General features: G+C 36.0%; 1 protein-coding gene across 8 annotated transcripts in view; it reads left to right on the top strand.

Annotated features, from left to right (window-relative positions):
• The window catches only part of LOC117298381 (disks large homolog 2-like), an 88,691-nt gene that overhangs the window by 26,616 nt on the left and 39,788 nt on the right, over positions 1 to 22,287 (top strand). Inside the window, exon 1 of one of the 8 annotated variants that reach the window (XM_033781615.1) lies at positions 1,383 to 1,535. The exons of 3 other annotated variants lie outside the window; for them this stretch is intronic. In XM_033781615.1, the coding sequence (XP_033637506.1) occupies positions 1,398 to 1,535 (138 nt within the window). In that variant the 5' untranslated portion in view covers positions 1,383 to 1,397. Of the gene's footprint in view, positions 1 to 1,382; positions 1,536 to 3,988; positions 4,156 to 7,484; positions 7,527 to 10,836; positions 11,065 to 19,523; positions 20,936 to 22,287 lie in introns of those variants that run through there. 4 more of the 8 variants (XM_033781620.1, XM_033781621.1, XM_033781618.1 and 1 more) reach the window with 4 other exon arrangements.

Below are 22,287 nucleotides of genomic sequence, written 5' to 3'. Positions count from 1 at the left end.
AGTCTATAGATCACACTGTGTATACAATCACACTCATCTCCTGCAGTCTTGAAATACCGTCTCCTGACAGAGCTGATGAATGTTTATGTTTGGAATGTCTTCTAGACCTGGGTTGAAGGAGGAGTAAGACGTGGTGTACAGACAGACCAGCCACATGAGGTAGTATCATCATTCCTTGAGCTGTGAGAAGATGCTATCCACAAATCACCTTATCATCTTCCAAGAAGTTTTTATAACAAATCTTTGTATTTCTACTCATTGTTTCTGCAATCAGTTCATGATGGAAATCTGAAGGCTATCATTTTCTGAAGGACTTTGAAGCACCTTTTTTTTTTTGAGTGGAGAATGTTTTTTAGTACCAGTGCTATCAGCAGACACTTTGAGTAAAGACGAACCTAATGGAAGTAAACCAGTTTATGCCGCCTGTTTATTGGTCCAGCTGTTTTCTTCTAGAGTCCTGTGCAGCCTACAGACAGGATCTATATTTGGATGAGTAGTTACAAGGAGGTTTATAAAACATCTCAAGTGCTGGTGAAGTTAAAAGAAAAAAAGTAAACTCTTTTCCTGCTGCTTAATATTTGTCTTTGGATGACTTGATTTTATGGATCGCTTTTGTCTCAGTGGAATGGAAACTCATCTTTCATAGTGACAGCTCTGTAGGGAGTTTATCTGGAGAGTGTGTCTCTCCCAGAAGAAATCACCTTCGATTTGCTTACTTCATAATTTGATTCATTGATTATTCTGTGTAGCTTTTTGTACCTTTAAAACAAGGATATAGCTTTAGCATGAGGCATCTTGATTGTTTTATGTACAATATTGCTGTGTTTGAAAGTCCTTACAAATATGGCTTGTTTTCTTTGATTGAGAATGACATCTGTTTATAATGAAGAGATAAATCACTATGTGGGCAGTTTATTATCAGAACAAACTACAAGCCATTGTACGTGGTATATAAGGATGCGCAAAGTACACACTCAAAAATGAAGTTTCAATCTTTCAAATTGTTGGAAAGATCTAAAGCATTAAATTTGAATCATGTGTTACTTCTGTTTGTGTTTACAAAATCTAAGAGGATTCTGAAGATGTAATACTCAGAGAGATGTGCAGGACAAGCTTCGTGCTAAATGCCAAGGAAAATCTCTGTGATTTGCTTGTTTAATCTGGTGTTTATGCTTGCATTCTACTTTGTGCAATGTAAGGTCATTAACCCATAATCTTCTTTGGAGAGTCTGACATCATCATGGTCACAGACATCTTGTCAGAGACGAAGACAACAACTTTAAGTGTGCTCCTCCAATGCCCACTTGCCCATCTCAAACGCAATCTCAAAGGAAATTGCAACATGAATAATAAACAAGTTGGCGGTGGGATGCTTTGTAAAGCACAGGCTTAGGGCCATGGATAACATTTCAGTCAAGTCGAGGGGCTCTGTTGGGTCGTTGTCGGAACCTGTGAAGATCCGCTGTTCATATATGAGGACAGCTCGAGAAAGGATGAGGTTTGGAATCTTTGGACCACCGAGGAGGGTTTACAAAGTAGGTAATATCTCTCTTTATCTTTGTGTGATGTGTATGGTGGGAACAATTATTAGAAGTTTTTAGACATCAATTTTATGTTATGATTAGGAATGGCTATGAAAGAAAAGAGTGAGTTGAATATTTATTTTTAACTGTTCGAAATGTTATTGGAAGCAATGCAATAACTGACCTCACTAAATCATTAAATATTCTGATGATTTAGGAAATGTGTTTGTAATCGGTTTATAATTATCAGGCATGATGTTCTTTCTACTTTAGTCTGCGTTTTTAAATATATTTTTTTTGCCCTCAGATAAATCAGAAAACTACACTAAGGACCAAATAATATTTATTCACATTGTATTGAAAACATACCTTTCTTGAAGCACACGAGGGCGCTATTGCTATAGACCATGAAAAAGTAAAATTTATTTTCAGTCATTAAAATCTAGTGCGTACGTATGCACATTCTCAAATACATTATAACTTGCACGTGTACATTTTCTTATGTACATGAATTAGCCTAAATACTTGAATAAATCAAGCCATTAATGCATTTCAGTGATTTTCATTCAGGGCATTGTAGAAATGTTTACTTGTGCAGAGATCTTGATAAGTTCAAATTACTGATTGAATGGCTGGTGTTGTGTGCATTCATTGCAATTGCCAATGTTTCAAGAAACAGCATCAAATAACCATTTAATTTTTAAACAGAAACTGGAAATTGTTTTATTTGTTGGGAAAAAAAAATACAAACAGAAATGCCCTTTAGGGTAGTAATATATTTATTTTGCTTTAGATAATATCAGATCTTATAATTTGTCTCCAATATATTCATGCATATTAAATTCAGATTGTCCAATTCAAATTTCCATTCATGCAAACCTAAGCGGGCTAATGAATAATTCCTTCATATTCAGATGGAATTACGTTACTGTACGTAGTAAGTTGATGTCAGACTGTGATATATTCATACTAGCTTTGATAGCATCTCAGCTTTATTAAATTCATCCCTGGGGTTGCTATGCATTTTACATATCATTATACAACATTGTCATGTACTAGAGTTGTATAGCGCTAGTCTCAAGTTCAAGGCGCTTCTATGTTGTTATTGTAGTGGAGCCTTGATTGTACATGTACGATCTGAGGCTGTTTCCGGATGGAATGTATGTAAGACCAGGCTAGGATGTTTATCTAGAGCTGGAATAATTGAAGAATGGGGACCCTATATCGTTTTAGTCTTTTGATTTTTGCAATGATGACTAATATTAACATTCAACACTACTGATCTAACGAAAACAAACCATCATAATTTTTTCCTTAAAAAAGTATTCTTTGATTCATTATTTGAAACAAAACTTAATTTCCCTCAGTAAATTTAACCTAAAAAGTGCAGACAATGTAAACCTAGCAATTTGATATTTTTTTATAATTCCACCTGGGACCAGTTCCTGTCAATATTCTAGTGTGCCTTAAGTCAACATTCCATGTATGAATGGAGTCCGTGATCAGACCTCTATACAGAAAGGGCCATCAATGCATAATGCATTCTCATAGAATATGCCATACAAAATTATGCTACCAGGGGTTTTATTGTGTAAGCGTCATTTTCTGTTTTTTAACATTAGAGAAGCTTGAATGAGGCGACGCTGCCTATGCAGACTTGACTGGATTATAACACTAACTAATGATGCAGAAATAACACACTAGACCAAGCTTTGGAATTATTAAATGTGTCAGGTTTAGAGATTGGAATGCTTAGTTTACATCTACACTGAAAACCAACTTCAGAGTTAGTTTTTGATGACAAACTCACATGTTTTCATACTGAAATTTGATCTTCAGTTTATTAATTTAACAATATTTGTTTGCCATGTTTTGTTTTCCTGTTTGCTGGTTGGAGCAATAACGAACACTGGATTGTTAATAGGAGGGTGTACCTTTTGTCATTACTCTAAAAATGTTACTTGGTAACAAGACTGTAGCTGCTGATAAAGAATAATATTTTTTAAACTGGTTCACTTCAAAGATAGAGAAAGGATTGGACAATAATATTTCAATATAAAAAGCATTTCTGCATAAAACATCTTCAGATTTTGTTCTTCATGCACAGACATAACCGTACCAATTTTTCTGTATTATCTCTGTAAAAAGAACAAAATGGCAACACTTTTCCTTTAATTAATCTAACATTCTCTGCCCTGCCCCCTCTTTCATGCTTTTGAAAACTTTCAGAAGTTTCTTATATTTTCTTTTTCTAGACTAGAAAAAAGACACCTGTCGTAGCCATTATACACCACTCAATGGTAAACTATGGTGAAATACAGCCTGGTCTCCATTTATGTGATTCAGCAACCATGACAGGGTCATGTCAAAGGTCAATTTCAAGGTCACATTGGCCAGATTCCCTGAGTGAGAATCTTTATTCACTACAGTTAGTCAGCAGCATAAAGCCCCTGAGCATTTAACTGCTTCATGTTACAGGGTTTGACACTCACTGCTGCGTTTTGGATGGTTGTGGAGACTCTGGAGTCCCAGAGTCGTTTGTCATTTAATTTGTTTGATTCTGTTGGATTTTGTGGAGGAGATGTCTGCAGGTTTCACTGCCAGGAGGAGGACGTTTCCAAATGGAGTTAATGTGAGTTTAAGGGTGGCAGTACTTAATTCACATGTGCACCCCCTCCAATTTAAAATATAAAAGTCAAGCTTATTTGAAACATGACTCGTAAAGGTTAACCATTTCCTTCATTAATCATTTGATTTGAACAAACTGTGTGATAAGTGTTGAGTTTTGTCTGGATGGTAGCTTGTTGTTAGTGAAAAGCAAAGATGAATAAATTCAAGGGTTTTCTTGGAAATGTTGAGTAGACCTTTGACTGCTTAAAAGTAAATTGGCCTGAGCTGAACAGGAAGGACATTTCAGTGTTTTCCTATTAATGAAATATTTATGACATCATAAAAAGACAGGTGTAAGAATTTACATTGTGATTGATCACTGCCACATAATTATATGAAAACAGAAAATGTCTGTTGTTGTTTACATTGTTGTTTTAAATTGACTGATTCTAATTCTAGTACAGGTTATTTTATTTGAGTTGAGACTAACGACCCTCCCCCAAGTCTTGACCCCCTGAGCTCAAAGCTACTCATCTTACAGACCTGTGAAGTTGTTGAGTTCTGAAATATCACACCACTCTCATTGTTTCCTCATAGAACATACTACTTGAACATTCATGTTATTACTATGCACGTAGAATGTTCATCAAGTGTTTCCTGCCACTGAATGTGACTCAGACTAGAGATTTAATGTCGGAAGGATTCTAAGCTTCAAAGCCTGGTTTCCTAGAGAAAATTGTAGCCATCAAATGAAAGTTGTTTATTTCACTCTCCCCTGAGAAACATTTCTGAGACACTGATAAATGATTATATGCAAAAGTCGCTGAAGGCTTAACACCAATCATGTAACACTAGATGTTTGAGCACCTGTGATAAAGTAGGCTCAGATAAGTGTCTACAAAGTTGATTGATATGGTTAAATTGATAAATATTAAAAAGAATGAAAGGAAAAAAAAACACTTTGAACATTGGGATTCACCACCTGTTTAGTTTCTCTACATCACCATACAACCCTCTGCAGATTTTTTACATTGTAGCACTGGATTTATTCCATGAATTTGAAAGTATGAACTTTGATGAACCCATGAAACAAATCTCAATGAAACATTACAGTTGTGGTTTGAATAAATTGAAAGATCTAAATGCCTGAGGCAAACAGGATAACTATGAATGGTTATTGCAGAATGCAGATGGTGTGTTCTTGTAAGCAATCCTACATAATGCTGTCATTATTATTAGTTTAGTGTGCATTCATCTCATGTTTTATCACTTTCCCTTTATTAGCAATGTGAGATTATATCATTAACTGCTACATGGTAACATGATTTTTTGGGGTATACCTTTCTAGTTGATTTTGCACATCCTTCCATTTTTAAAAAGGTAAAGTTCTGTATTTTCAACACAATATTGTTACTGAACTTCAAGATGTTTTTGCCTGAGAGGTATGGAGAGACCTTTTGGCATCTTGAATGCTGCTAACTTTCTATTCTGCCTGCAGGAAGAAGACTAAACCTGACTCCGTTTTTCTCTCTCTGGCTTAAAATGCCAGAATTGATACCTCTGTTATGAAGTACAGCCTTGTTTTGACCTTTTTTCTTGCAGGATTAAAATGTTACAAAAACCCACTGGCAAGACCTAGCCTGGACCAATTTAATGTTGATTGTGGTAGTTCTTAAAGAGGCTAGTTAAGATTGAGCTCTGCCTGTTTATCACTCGGTGGGGGAACAAGAAATGAAAGAAAATAAATATCAATGGATAGCTTTCTAAATGTCATTGTATCAGCTTTCATCTGGGTGGAAAGTCAAAGAAATTGTGGAGTTTTGTTGATCACTAAAAGATTATCTGATTAATTGTGAAATCTTATTTGGTGTTAATTTAACACTTTTAATGTCTCATGAAATACTCAAATTTAACCTCACATAAACTCTTTCATATGGTTCAGTAGTGTACACCTAAATGAAAAAGAGTGAAATAGTAATGATTTGAAAGATGTTTTTATGTCCATGAAAGTCATTCAATACAGGCAGGATAACTTGTTTGGGGCACCTCTATTGATGTTTCTGTTTTTGGAGTGTCAAGTTTCAATCCGCTGCTATGAATGTTAGTCAGGGGTGCTTTGTCCTCAGGAAAAAGCAAATGCAGATTTATAAGAAAGTGCTTGTTTAAAATCTGTTGGATTGTTTGAAGTAGAACAGCATCAGTTTTTTAGTCCAAGCTGCCTGAGGTGAGAACAAAGCTCTAACGGAAAAAATAAGCATAAAGTCTCGGCTAAGATTTCAGTTTGGTTGGAGATGGAAAGGAGAAATAGCTTATTGACTTGAAAGCGTTTCATGGAAACCAAGAAGCTCTAGTACAATTGCTTGGCAGCGGACTAAGAAGAGGGATTTTTTTGAGCGTGTTACTGAGGCATAGAAGCTGTAACAATATCCTCCTGGACAGAATTTATTAGATTTATCTTGCTTTGACTAGATATATACCTTAAATCAAGGTATTACTCCGCGCTAGGATTGGCTGACATTCACAGTGTGCGCATGCACTTTTTATAGAAGTGCAACCGATCAATACTGTTTTGGAGAAGAATCTCAAAATGCTTCTGGCAAATTTCTCTTTGCTTGATTCTCATGGTTGTGGTAGACCATCTATTTGGAATCAAATTCGTCAAGGTTCACTTTATTTGAAGAAATAAAATCATTTGGGGGATAAATTAAATTTTGAATAGAATTTAAAAAGATAAGAAGTAAGAAGAAAATGTTTGCAACCTGAAGTCCTAGTTATAATAAAACCTAAAAACAGGAAACATTAGACACAAAATATTTTTGGAATAAAAAGTAAGACAAAAAGCATGGTTTTTATTTCTGAGATAAATACAAAATGTTTGCTCTTGACTGAATATTATTGTTTACTTTCATTTGTTACTTAGAAATATAAGCCTAAATTGAAAGTTTCCTAATCTGTCTACTGAAAATAATTTTTAGATTAAAAACTTAAATTTTAATACTAAATTTTAAATCATTTAAAATAAATAGATTCTTAATAATTTTTTTGTTTTTTTCAATTCAATTTTTAAATTCTAAATGTAAGGAAATAATATCTTTGTTTTGGCTTAAATAGTTAATATAAATAAAAAATGTGCAAGTAAGCTGGCAGCTTTGTGAATAAGAAAGTGACCATCCTACTGTATTGGTTGGATTGAACCGTGATTTAGAGCGATGACTGTATTTAAGATTGGAAAGGGCACTGAGTGTCAAGACCTCCATGGTTGTATACATACTATCTAGATCAGTAAGGAGGTATTATATGATGTAATGTCAATCTGTATTAATCAGTGTTACACTTAAACACGTACTGAACGGAAGGCAAGCTATGATGGCTAGTGACAAGCAGGAATTACAGGTAAGCTGATAATCTTCCTGTTTCTAGGGATGAGTTGCTCCAACTAGAATAAGCAGTGAAGATAAACAGATTACACTATGCTATGTGTACAGGGAATTCTGAGCTTAAGGATCTGTGAATTTCATACTTGCTCTATGATTTCATTATTTTATGGAGCTGCTGGATGTTTGAATTTGCTATGGTCTACAAAACTTGCTTAGCAGATAGCAGTGGGTTATGTTATTATGGCGTTGGTGACTGTTTGCAGTAAAATGTTGCTAAGCATTACATAATTAAATAATGTTTGTCGTAAAGCATCTGAATGACCACTGGGCATAGTTTTGACTTGTTAAATGTTGTATTTTTTGTAAACAATGTAGGCTATGATTCTAAAAGGCTTTTTCTCAACATTTCATGATTGTCATCTGTAGTAGAAATTTCATTGTGATGTATTTTGAGATAACATGCTGTACAAGGGCAATTCAGCTTGAGGCATCAATACTTTACATATTCAAGTTTTTTTTTACTCCTGGCTTGTGTTGTATTTTTGCAAGCTAAAGTTAAAAATGTGAAGACAAGTTCATTCTTAAAGAACATAAACAATTGTATTGGTTAAAGCTTTTAGTTCATTATTCCAGATGGGATTAATTTAATAACTGTGCTTTACAGTTATAAACGCCCATTGGATATAAATAACTCTGTTGTTTGCTTCAGGATCATAAGCTTTTTACCAGCTGTACATGTTAACAATGTGGCCATTCGGGCATGCAGTGATACTCCAGAGAGGATAGTGCCAGGCTATGGGTACAATTACTACCACTGTTCAGTGAACAATTATAGAAGGTCTGCAGATAGACATGTACATGTGTACATACTCATGTACTGATAGGTTTGTGTGTGTAGAAGGCATGTACAATAGTCTGGTGTTTCTATTGTTACAATCAGGGCAAAGGTGTATTGTGTGATCATACCATAGGGTTTGCCTAGTGGTGATAAATGCGTTAACCATTGAAGTTACAAAATCATAACCTGGAGAAGTATGTGGATTTAGTCCCAGTGGTTTCAATCTTCAAAGGGGGTAAGAAAGCACAGCATACAGGGGTCCATGGCCCTGTTATAGACTCCATAGATCAGGTAGGTTTTTACTTGAGGGGTTTCAATGGATTTCAAAAGCCAGTTGGAATGCTTTCAAATCGATCACAAATGGTGGTAAAGACTAGAGAGTGTATGGGTAAGACTTGGCTAGTTTGTGTGTTGTGGAGGCATAGTAGAATGTGTGTGTGTGATTTGAGTGTGTTAGAAGGCCATTAATATTAATACAGATATCGCGTTGAATGATTGTGTGTGGGTATTTATTGAATCTTGATCTGAATTAGAGTTGAATCATTATGTTGTGGTGTGTATTGAGATCTAAACAGGATAACCTATGCTTGTTTTAGTTAGTTAAAGGAACACGTTGCCTTGGATCGGACGAGTTGGTCTATAAAAAACGTTTGTAACGGTTTTTTTTTAAATGCATAAGGTTGGAAAGATGCTTTAAAAAAAAGTAGAATACAAAGATCCACACAAGTTTGCCTTGAAATTGCGTGGTTTTCCTTTAACTGTGCGAACTAACACGGTCAGCCATTTATGGGAGTCAAAAATTTGACTCCCATAAATGGCCGACTCTGTTAGTCAACGAGGTAAAAGGAAAACCATGCATTTTCGAGGCATGTTTGTGTGGATCACTGTATTCTACTTTTACAACATCTTTCTACCCACATGCATTTTATAAAAAACGATTACGACGCTTTTCAAAGACCAACTCGACCAATCCAAGGCAACGTGTTCCTTTAAGTCACACAGCTGTTTCTTGGAAGTCAAATTGCATGTTAAGATATGGTGCATGTCTAAAATGCACACTGTAAATAAGACCAGGATCATCAGATCAATGAAATGACATACTAAGAACAATTGATTGGGTAAGGATCATGGACTACGCTTAGAAGGTAAATCAATGCATCCACCATGGGGTTGTGTTCCCCGCAATATAGTTTGCCACTCACTTCCAGATGACGTGTAAACACATAAAGACAAGGCGTATATATAGACACGTCAATGTACAAGGTGTTCATGTGTGAGTAATGGTTGATGTGATAACACACCCATAACGTATTGCGTGGGGTGAGCTTGACATTGGTGGACATGTTTGACTCCCTCAGAAGGCTCACCGTGTAGCAAGCACTGGTCATGCACTCGGGACATCACACTGTGTTGACCTGTGAAACAGACAGGGTTAGTGTTCCTAAAACTAAACCTAAGGAAGGTACCAGGAAAATGTGGAACTCCCAGATCAAACCGGTTAATACGGAATCTTAGTCTACCGAAAAGGAGGACCTGTCCATTTGGCGATTTCAACCTCATATTGCTTGGAACAAACAACGATTAAAGTCTACTTGATTGATGGATCTTGCTATAAAGGGTAAACAAATTGATCGTTCAGAACCAGGCTAGCGGTCAATTTGCAATACATTGTTACCAGGTATAACTGGTTCCATACTAAATTTTGCAACGTTCATTTTGAAGTGAAACATTGTTTTCAAATACCTTAAAAAACCCTGAATGAAAAGCCTTAAAACAAAAGGAACTGGTGACTTACTTTTTTATTTTTTATTGACAGAATAATTCCTTATTGGTTGTTGGCAGAATTGCGTTTTTTATGTTTCAATCGGCCGACTCCTTAATTGGAAATTTAGATGTTTGCAGTAAATTATTGGTAGTGATGTAATCCAAATTCAAATGAGTATTTGCTGATTTGTAGTACAACTTTATTGTATAAGTCATTCATCGATGCTGAGGTAGTCTCATGTAATTAGTACATGTAGTATCAACCTCATTCAAATCAGTACAAAAAAAATCCCAGGAGTATTTCAATTTATATCATGTCCATTTTTATGGCGGGCATCAATAATACAGTTTGTTAAATAAAACATGACTATTTGATGGGAGTGGAGGTTTATGATAATAAACATAAAGCACGGTTGGAATAAGACACTTCTTGATTTAGCACTTAGAGATTAGATGATGTATAGAATATTCATGATGGTGCAGCGTTCTGTGACAAAGTTGTGAGCATCTCACTCCGCCTTACAAAGTCTCTCGTCCCAAGACTCTTAGGTGACTAGTTCTGATGTGAATTTGATCAAATTGCTGTCAATGTTTAGTGTCAACAGAGCTGTTGAGTATCACAACCATCCTTACATCTCTATCTCACACTGTGACAATCACGCAGAACAAATGGAAAATCACAGCCACTTGACGGCAAGAGGGAGTTTGACCATGGGTATCTGACACCTAAATGCAATGTAAATGTTATTCCACGTGCGCTGTGAGGACGGGCAGTGTTTTACGGCAATCTTGTACTCATCAATGATCACGGATTGAGACAAGGGTTTGGCAAGCAGCGGTTGTGGTGGCAGGATTTTGTTCCTTATAATAACATCAGTGAGTCTAGTGTAGAGCCATGGTAAGAAAGATGAAGACTAGTGGGACCTTGTTTTGCATGTGCTGCATCTCAAAAGTAAGTCAGTAATTACAAAAATATTCAGTATTAATAGTTTGGTCATTTATCATTTCCAATTGAGCAGTCGGCATGGCCTGAGACTCGATTGTCGTATTGATTCTTGCGTTTGACTTGTTGCCAGTTTTTGCTAAGCAGGTAATTTGTTATGGTAGGGGTGTTATTGGGATTAATAGCTGTAAGCAAATGGGCAATGTATAGCTTGCAATGTTTAGTGAAGTAATATTTTGTTGTGCTAATATGTAGCTTTTGTATGATTCCCACTCGATCCAAACTCCTATGAGAAAAGAACCCTTGTATAAATGGAGACAGATCAAGGATTGTGAAACAGACGGTACATTCCTGTTTCTTCTATCTTAATACATCTTGGACTATTGACTTAGTAGATAAATGCGTAATAAGTTACCAGGTCTTGTGTATTTGAATGGTATTTAACCAGAGCCAAAGTCCAAGTCGATATCATATATTGTCAAATAAAAAAAAAATGTCTTCACAAATTTCACAAGAACGAACATGTATGTAAATTTGTTTTTGAAAACAACCTTTACATATTTGGTATTGTGTAATTTAAAAATAATTGAGGATAGATCTTTTAACATACTTATCAGTTGAATTTAAATTCATCAAATTCATTATTCTACTTAGTCACATTAGTACTTCAATGTATTGTATGCAGTGAATATAACAACTGTGGGTTGTAGGCAAAGTGGAATTAGCTTTTGCAACCTGCTGTTCAAACCCAAATGACCTGTGGTATAAATGCTGAAAAAATAAACCCAAAACAACCCTAAAACAACTCAAGATGAAATAAAACAACAATAAAAGTTTGTTTGTTGCATAACAACCACTGGGGTATCAGGTTAAAAAAAATATGTGATTGTGAAATGTATGACCATGGTGGCGTAGTTTAGTTTGTTGACCTATTTTAATGAAATTGCCAGTCCCAACTGGTGTATCCCTTGTACTGATGTGACCCCATTCTTATAAAATAAAGTAATAACCAACATTGACGTTGTTTATTCCATTATTTGTTAAACCATGATAGTTGAGACTAAAAACAAGCGACATAACTGAGATTGGGTCTTTAGGGATTTTTTTAAACAGAATTGCATCACCCCAAATTATGAAGTGAGACCTCTGTTGACCAGAATTGTTTAGGGTAAGCTTGATGAATCAACATTTTTGTGCACCTGTACACATAGTTAATTGAAGGTACTTACTACATTGCTGTGACATGACTGTCAGTACACTACCTGTGTAGTATAATCACACCTCTTGTGTTTCCTTGAGAAATGCATGGAAATGGCTTTCTTGGGATTTTCCATGATTTTTAGGATTTTCTCAAAATCTCTTTGAGCTTGCCTTGCACTTTATCCACGCTGTGTCTAAATCGCTAGCTGTGTTTTTCTTGTGGCGCACAGGGTAGGTAAATCTCCTGTGAAATCAGTGGTTAGCTTAGTTGGATTCAAACCCACAACATTGTGATTGCAAGTCCTGCAGTCTAACCACTGGAACAAGCTGATAGAGTCATGAAATTTCACAATCATCAAATCACATTTCTGTTATTGTAGCAGGATAGATAAATTCTAATGTGATGAATTTTATTATAATTGTCATGGATACATTATGGCTGCATTTTGAAAACCATGTGAATATTCTGGTCTGTATTGTAATGCAGCTGCTTGCAATAGTTCCTGTGTATAATTGCTGGTATTTACATGTAGTACTGCAGTCAAGTCCAATAAATAGAAATTCAATTCACTTGGAATTTAAGGGTTGGGTGGTGAATGGGTTTCTTTGTGCTGACTGGAATGAAGCTAGAAATGTGATTATTGTGTTTAGTGCTTAGAGTTTGAATGAACATTTATGATTGATGAGTGTCATTCAAGTCATAAGTGTGAAATTAATGTCACTAAGGTTGTGTCAGTGGGTGTTCTCAGGCTATCAAACTCAAAGTGAAACATGAGTAAAAAGAGTTGAAAAATAATGTGGGACAGAATCAGGCCCAGCCTTTTAGAGATACTAATAGGACCATGTTACGTGACAATCCTATGTGGGACAGAATCAGGCCCAGCCTTTTAGAGATACTAATAGGACCATGTTACGTGACAATCCTATGTGGGACAGAATCAGGCCCAGCCTTTTAGAGATACTAATAGGACCATGTTACGTGACAATCCTATGGGTGATACAAATAGGATTTCACTTTTGAATTTGTTTCCCCATATTTAACAAGTGATTGGAAACGTTAACATTGCTTAAAAAGAAGTTTTATCCAAATAGTTTGCAAACCAGTCTAGCATATCTTTGATGACTGAGAATAAAGAAAATCCCTAATTTAATCAAGAAATAGTGCTCTGTTTTTCACCATTTAATGCTTGTCTGTCTTTTTTAACAAAGTGTGCAGCCACGATAACATTTGTAAGAGCATACAATAATGCAAGATAAATATCAGCTTTTTCAAAAATCTGTTTTTACTGGTCAGTCACACCGCAGTTGCCCTTGGCAGCAAGGGAGCGCATAATACCGCCGGCATTTCCCCCGACTATAAATCAATTATTGTGTAGAACAAATGTTGCGTTTGGGTGTTGAGCATTTAATCACATCAGTTGGTAAATCAACAACACCTCATTATTAAATCTTAAGATAGAACTGTCACCATTAGAGATGTAAATTCACCATGTAGTTGAATGTACATAATTACAGCTTAGGGCAACAAGGATGAAGTGATTGTACCTGATTAATGCTATCAGTTAAAGAGCCACAAGTACTGAACAAAAAGGAAATCTTCTCCTTTTTATTTATTTATGCTACTGTGGTGAATTTGATTTAGATTCATAGCATTGATAACAAATTTTATTTCAATATTTTTTAATTAAAGCAAATTTCAAACTTTGTACATTTGCATGATACATGCGTACATTGGAATTACCTCTGAAATCTACAGTTATTGAAAAGAACAGTGGAAAGTGTTTTAACTTGATTATAATTTGTTTAATTACTATATTGTCCTGACAGTGAAGGTCTTAAGAATTGCAGCACAAAACAAACTACATAAATGAAATGAGATCAGAGGACTAAAACATATCATCATATACACTGTATAAACCACATCCCTTTTGCCATTATGCAAACAATTCTGTAATCATTTTCTTTGATGAGCTAATTTCAAAACAATGTAGTGCCCTCTTGTGTTGTCAATATTGTAAATGTAGACTGTGAACTATAGCTATAAGTTAATACAGTCATTGCTCTTTGGTTACAGTCCTTGCTTGCTCTATGGTTATACCATGGAGGTAGAAATATAGGCCACATTCACAGATGCTTCCATCTTGACTCACCACCTTTCAGACTTATTTGCATTTTCCAGTAAACCGCACAGTCATATCTTATCATCACCCTCTTCAAGAATTCTCCTTAACACACAAGGGAATTCTACAGATTCAATTATTCATATTGTGCCAATAGAAACACTCGTCGGCGACATCTAAGTACACACAGTTAGCATTTGGGTTTTTGTTTGCATTGCAATGAAATGTCACATGGGGAACCGTGGGGCTTTTGAAGACATCTATAGCTAGGCTTGAATTCCTTTTGCTTTAAGAGTTTTTTTATTAATTATTTTTGTAGGAAGCCGCAAATATGTTGAGCACATGGTCACATCATTTGGTTTACTTGAGATAAATTTGTTGATGTTTTGTGCTTCATGTGCAAATGAAATGATGCATCAAATGTCCTAATATAACTGTGTATTTCTTATCGATAAATATAGTGCAAGAAAACTACAAAATACATCCTTAGATGACCCCTGAAGTATAGTCAGATTGAGACTGGGTGAAAAGGTCTCAGGGTTCCTTTTTGATATGAATTGCTGTACATGGATTATTATTGCACACACAGTAAACTTGACAAAATAGTGGAATCATTTATAGGGAGTAATTTCGTTAAAGAACCAATGGTATTCAATTTAGAGGTCATTCCCATGAGCCTGCAAGAATGCAAAGTCTATTTTTAGAGTAGATGAGAAAATCATTGGATAAATGACAGAGATATTTGCTGTCAAATGGAATGGTATGGATTGCTCATCATTTATGACTCAGTCCAGTCATATGGTTGGACTGGACACATGCGAAAAAGGTCTATATGCTGTGGTTCTTACTCTTGAACATATAGCACTAAATGTACAATGCTTAAACAGTGTTTGCATATTGAAGTCACAAGAATTCAAGTGACATTGTGTCTTCTTAAGAATATAGCCAACAGAAAGCTGAAAACAAACCAGAAATATATTCATTCAAAGTGCAAGATGATTAACGTAGACAGTATTTAGAATTTAATTTAGTTTTTAAATCAATTTTGTTGAGAAGACATCAACCTTTATTTAGGAACATGTTTTGGGCATACCATAGTAGTTAACAATGAGAATAATCCAGCAGCCACAATTCTCATCAGGTATTCCCCAATCTCTTTCATAAGATGGTTTTGGAAACGAGTAATTGACTCTGTAATTTACAGTGGCATGACTAGGACGTGACTAGTACTGTGTGTGTGAGGTTGCAACACGCTCAACAAAAAGCCATACTGCTCCCATTTGCTGTTCCGCCATCTTGTTTATATTCAAGATACAACCAAAATGAACTTGGACATGAAGAGTCTGGACCCTTGTTGTGTAATGAAAATCAGATGTAATAATTGATGCAACCTTCAGGGAACTAGACAATTTATTTGTTCTCACTCCTTATTGCTGAGACTACAAGGATGTGAAAAAGTGTCATTTATGAATGTCCTGTTGTGAAATAATAACCCATGAGGTGTGGAAGAGAATGAGTTTACTTCCCAGCCATCCCAGCCATTCTGGTCCTTGCACATCTTGGTATTGGCTACTAATTATTATCTTGGATCCTGGTTTTAATAGTATGTAGGATGATTCCCATGTACAAAGCTGAAATTCCAGGTATTTTGGAGCAAATATGTTGTTGAGAAACCATAATAGCCTTAATATACCTGATGTCCTGAGGTTATAGTTTAACAATTTAATCCAATCAGTGACTTGATGCATGAGTAATCTAGTTACTCCTACATCTTTGCACATCATGTATTATTTCATTACTGTGTTCAATCATTGTTACATTATGCACAGCCAAAGTGCACCAGCCTATGGTGCTTTGTGCAGTTGATCCACTGGATAAATGTTGCTTGCTTCTTCAATTTGGACTGATTTTAAAGTTTGTTTTTGCCTAATAAGCAAGATAATGTACGAATCTTGATTGTTGTCTTTACCAAGGAAAAAAATATATATATTTTTTGTCATTTGGTTTTCAAAACCCAAAATTCATGAGCAGTATTACTGAACGTATTATGTAAGCTTCATTAACGTTCTGCTTGATGATAATTTGATGTTATCCATGCCCCAGTAATCACACAGTGTGCTAAGTCATGTACCTTATGTTCTCTTATGACCATCATGTACTTGATGATGAAATGGGATATCCACACCCTACTGAGTACAAGTACATTATGCATACATTAACAAACTGTTCATGTTGGTCCATGCAGAGGCTAGGTATTAACAAATCAACTTGCATGTATTTAAGTGCAGCTAAAAGAATCATTTTGCATTCAAATTCATGTACACTAAACCGAGCTGGAATGATCAATAGTCTGGTGCCTCATCATAATGAAGGTGGTCTAGTCTATGCGTTGAACACATGTGTACATTGCTATTATTGTCAAGTGACAGTCAGAGTTTAAGACCTGCCTGTAGTTCTAAAAGCCAGACTTAATGACCCAATCATTTCTTAATTTGTATGCAAAGTAACAAGTCTTGTAGTCTAGACGTAGGGGGGGGGGGGTTGAGGTGGAAAACAACTTTATTGACTCTTCAAATACAGGGTCAAAATAGTGTACTGTCAATAAAGATATAAGACATTTTCAATTAGTTTGTTGCCGCCCACTCACTTTATTGTGTGCGTGCCTATACAAGTCAGCGGTGCACCCACTGTGATAAGTTCAAATAATTAACATTGACGACATAAATCTTGATCTAGAACTATCAAAGCCAAGTAAGATTATAATGTTGGCATTTAGCGGGGGACCTGGTTGTCATTGCAAAGGAGTGTGATAAATGTCTGGACTTTGACACTTTGAATATAGAACACATCGTAAGAGAAAACACAAGCTGTGTGAAGTACACAGAGTGTGGCTTGATGGAGGTGTATGTGTAATTATTGGAGCACAAACATTTATTGCACTTTTAGGGAGTGTGGGTGCAGCTTCCTTGTTGATGGAGGTTGCAATCTACATGTACTTCATTGAACTTGTCGTGCAGCTTTGCTTAGTGAGCCGAGATTCACAGAAAGTTGAATCTTGAGAGAGAAATAAGAAGGTGATGCAATGGTGCAAGTAACTACATGAAACTGATTACCCACACTTACTGCACTGCAAACCCCTCACAAACAGCAACAAGCTTTGAATATTTAGGGTAGCCCTGACATGCACTTAGCAGTAATTTCATGTTGAGTGTAGATATTGCACATGGCACATTATATTCAACAATGCTGTGTTTATGGCGTACTGTTGATACTATACTTGAAATATGTAAACAGATTCTCTTCTTGAACTTTGATTATAAACTGTCTCTGGAAATATCACAATAGTTATGTACGGTTTATTTAATCTTGTCACTAGGTGAGAGGCAAATGTAGCATTCCTTATGCCCAGGGCTCCCGGTATCCTGCTATATAGCCAAGGTCCCTATATTGATCGTGCTGTAAACCAACCGATGAGTCTAAACCCACGCAATCAATTGTTCTGCGCTCTTGTAAAAATAATAGCCTCTTTTAAATGTAAATTATGGCATTTTGCAACCTAAGGGGGAGAGAAGACATAAGGATCTATATAAAGAAAATGTTCAACAATAACAGTTTATAAGTGACAGAATGGAATTGGTAAACTTTCTTATTTCATACTTATGAAAGAATTCAGGGAAACAACCTTATCATTTAGTTGACTGAATGAACACCTTCTAACATCACTGTAGATCAATACACCTGCAATTTGAAAATAACAATTTAATTAGAAGAAACATTTTCTGACAAAAACATCTACCTTGTAGGGCACTTAAAGTGGGTTTGTGTGTCAGACAGAAATGTTGGTTGGATCTCTTGAGACTGTCTCTTGATGAAGATTGTGATAGTTTAAGTTTAAGGGTTAACTTTTATTATGGATTAACTATAGTATACATGTAGTTTCCTCCCAAACTCAACTTCAATAGACAATCCCTTTAAAGTTGTTACACATACATTTCTTGTCTCTTTTAGTCGACAGATGTCATAAATATTCCCACTTGAAGTTCCAGAAAGCTGATTAAATTCATGATGCAACCATCTGACATTCTATTAGAAAACGTGGAGAGTCCACAAAGGAGTGCTATGATGCCATTGGGCAGAGTGAGCACCAACGAGTAGAGAACACTCATGGGGAGTGCCTAGAGAGACCTAGAGCCATTCTAAAACCCTCCTCTCTTTGGCCAGTTTTTTTTACGTCTGAGTTCACCAGCTGTAACTGCTCCAATATGATGCTAGGGTTATCCTTAGTAGTGTGTGAGATTTATAGATGTACTGTATTTGTGACTAGGCTGTCATTGTTCATCAGTAATTTTAATATTAAGATATCTTACTAGTGGTGCTAGACAGGCTTGACCTTTCCTTGGTCATTCATCCACATTTTTTTTTTTTTTTTTTTTCTTGAACCCCCTCATTCTAACCCTTGCTCTTGTACCTGTCCATTCGTAATTCATCATTTGTGGGCTACAAAGCTGGTTTGGATGAAACACCTAGAATTCTACTAGAAGTGAATAAGAGTGACTCATGGACAACGTGCATTATGAACTTAGTGTGGACGGCACGCCGTTTTAATAATCAGGCATTGTGTCAAGAGTAGAAACACTGAAGCAGTGGATCGTCACTTAAAGGCAAGCGTTTGTCCGTAGACGGTTTATTAATCAACCTGTCGGCCTAGCCATCTGCCAATTATCTCCAGCTCTCATCAGTGTATTGCTTCTCCTGCATCCATGGCATCTGGTTAAACACCTTAGGCTTTTCTTCTTCTATGGCTGTATCATCTAAGAGAGGACTCTTAGAGTCTTAGACATGGGTTGTTTTCTTCATTCTTACTCTAGAGTCTCATTATCATTGAAGCAACGTTTGCACATGATAAGTGATGCGTGAATGACAGTATCTTTAACATGCAGGTGTCATCTGGCTCAGCGTTTAAAACAAAAAAGGCTTGAGTGGAACACTCAATCAGTTGTGGAGTAATGCCACTTTGGTGCCATTATTTGTAGGGTAAGTCATCCCATCACCACGGTAACTGCTGCATGAGTGATGTCACCTTTAAGAATCTCTGGTCTTCTCTACATTTACTGAAGGCTGCGGTTGCCTCGTCTCTCTCTCTCTCTCTGAGTCATCACACATGTATTCGTAGCTTACTCCTCTCCAACCTCCGTTGCTCATCTTTGCTTCCATTCACGACGTAAACCTCCATAGTGGATTGGGATCCCATCAGCTGTTGTCATTATACAGGAATTCTCAGTTAACAGATTAGCTTGAAATGAGACGGCAGTATACAACACTCAACAGCTACTGAAGGATTCAACAATGGACATGAAAGCGTCAGCTAGTGATTTAGTATCGATGGAAACCCTCAACACTTGTTATATTCTAGTGGAATATTCAACCTACAAAGTGCCATTCTACACAGATCTTTTAATTTAATTTATATTAGTTACCTTGGATTCTCTGAAGGAACAGATTATTTTTCCATTTAGTTGGAGATTTCACCACCAGCAGAAATTTAACCTTTATTGAATACTCAATAAGGGGATGACTTTGAATTACAACTGAAATAAATGATAAGTGGATTTCATAACGAAATTTGAATTTTACCTGAATCCACACAGTCTGTATCCACGTGGACATCAGCATAACATCTTGGAGTTGATGTGGATTGGGTCATTAGTTCATTGACCTGTATGGAGAATTGAAAGTTGGCCCCATTTCTCTGATTTAGGATTCGATCTACCCAACTGTTGCATCAATTATTTATGCTGTAGAATACTTGGATCTATGTGAATAATGATCGAAGGACTGAACTTTTAACTTTTCAACTGACTATGATTTCTTATAATCATTTGTTTGTTCTGGAGACAATCGTCAAGTTGTACACAGAGGATTTTTTTTCAAATGGGGAGATAAGATTTTGTCATCAGTAAAAGTTTTGAATTAGAGCATTACAACTTGAAGTCTGCTGAGTACCAGTTATAAACTGGTTGCCAACTGTAAGGAAGTAATGGATATTGGAATTGGTTGTAAGTAGTGTGATTTCATCTTCATATATGTGTACATGAAGGGACAATCTTCAACCCCGAGCCAACCTTGTGTACACTACAACAGGTTCTAGCCTTGCATGCCTTTTATCTGAGGTACAGCATTACTGGAGGCCAACCGTTTGATTCAATTCAGCGACTGCTGTGTCTTTGTTTATCAGGGCTGTATACGGTCTACAGAATACATAGCTGCAGGATAATATCTGCATTTGGCATTGGGCAGGAACCCATGCTGAGTTAAATTACATGGAGGCTGTATCATCTAAGTTTGTGCATGAGTTGTAAGACTGTCTGTGTGAAGAGAAATTAAAACTAGACAGTACTCCTGAAGAATAATCACAGTAAAAATTCGCAATGTGGAGTGCGTATGATGGGAACCATAGAGGGCGCCATGAGATTCACAGCCCAGTGCCGGATCCATCATCAAGTGCGTGGTTTCCATGTGAATGCGTTGTGGGACTGTTTGGCTGCAAGAAGAAACCTCTGGTAATTTCAGTTAAACAATTTTTCATGTTTTGAATTAACTATGAATTTATTCAGTTTAATCTACTCTTCATGGTCTGCAAATATCTGACAGTTTTCAAATTTTGTCAAAAGGCGTTGTTGTACAAGAACATCGATTCTTCATTATGTAACCATAATATATCAGAGGACCCTCCTCAACAAAATGGGTTTTTAGTTATGATGCACATTAGTCAGAAAGATCTAGGTTTTTATTTAAATGTCAATCCTTCAATTTGGCCGACATGAAATTTGCACAGATTAAAACAAATTCAAGATGGCTGTTTTGTAAGTCCAGTTATATTTTGTGATTTATTCATGTTCACAAATAAGTACTCCATGATGTTGACTGAAGATTGATTTCTTTCTCCCTCTAAATGTTAGAACATTTGCCTTATCTATTGGAAATGAAATATGCATGTAATTATTTAAAGCTCTGTCTAGATAAAATACCTCGCATGCTCAAACCAAAAAGAAATGTGTGGTAAGCTATGAATCCCAAATGTATGTTTATATGGTTCATACACAATGGAAACTTCAATATGTACTTCTAGGACTGTCTGAGATTGTGAGAATATGAAGTCTGAAAATGGTCTCTTGTAAAAAATCCAGCCTTCTGTATACTCCAGAATGTTGCAGTGATAGTATGTTAGGATACATCGGGAGCATGAACAGCATAAGGGGCTATTAAGACATGTTGTTGTCCTATGCAAAGGCATGGAACTACTCGGGGGGCCTGAAGAACTGGACTGTTGCCATGGAAACCAGATATTTGAATGATGCACTTTTGTTATGTTAAAAAATTCAACAGTGTGCAGACGAAAAAGGTGAAGTGTGCTATGGACGTTAACATAAATGACTTGGTGATACATCCTATTGATTAATAATAAATATCTATGGGTTTTCTGATAAGACTTAATCAGGAAATAAATTTTAAGAACAATAAAAGTGAAAAACATACAGATAAACTAACGTGTAGAGAAAGGGTGCACTTTTTGAAGTCGTATAAGTCTTGAAAAATGACGCGTTTATGTTGAAACTTTGTAGATTGTTAGATATTGGCAAGTTCTCATGAATTTTGAAATGACGTATGACATCATGATGACGCCATCACATGATTTGTTATGATTTTTTTTCTTTTTTGAACCTTTAAGTCATAAATTGCTATCTGAACATGGTATAATCCAAATTATTTGTTAAATAGGCTGGATTGGTCATTACTGCTTTGATGACAAGAGAGTTTCAAATGCAGTTGAGAAATTTGAAAATGTTATTAACAAAACAGCTCTGCATTTGTGCACAAATGCAATCATGTCTAGTTGATATTTAATTTTAAC

The sequence above is a fragment of the Asterias rubens genome, chromosome 13 (genome assembly GCF_902459465.1).
Source record: "Asterias rubens chromosome 13, eAstRub1.3, whole genome shotgun sequence".
NCBI classification, from domain to species: Eukaryota; Metazoa; Echinodermata; class Asteroidea; order Forcipulatida; family Asteriidae; genus Asterias; species Asterias rubens.
This window is presented reverse-complemented; position numbering and strand designations above follow the sequence as displayed.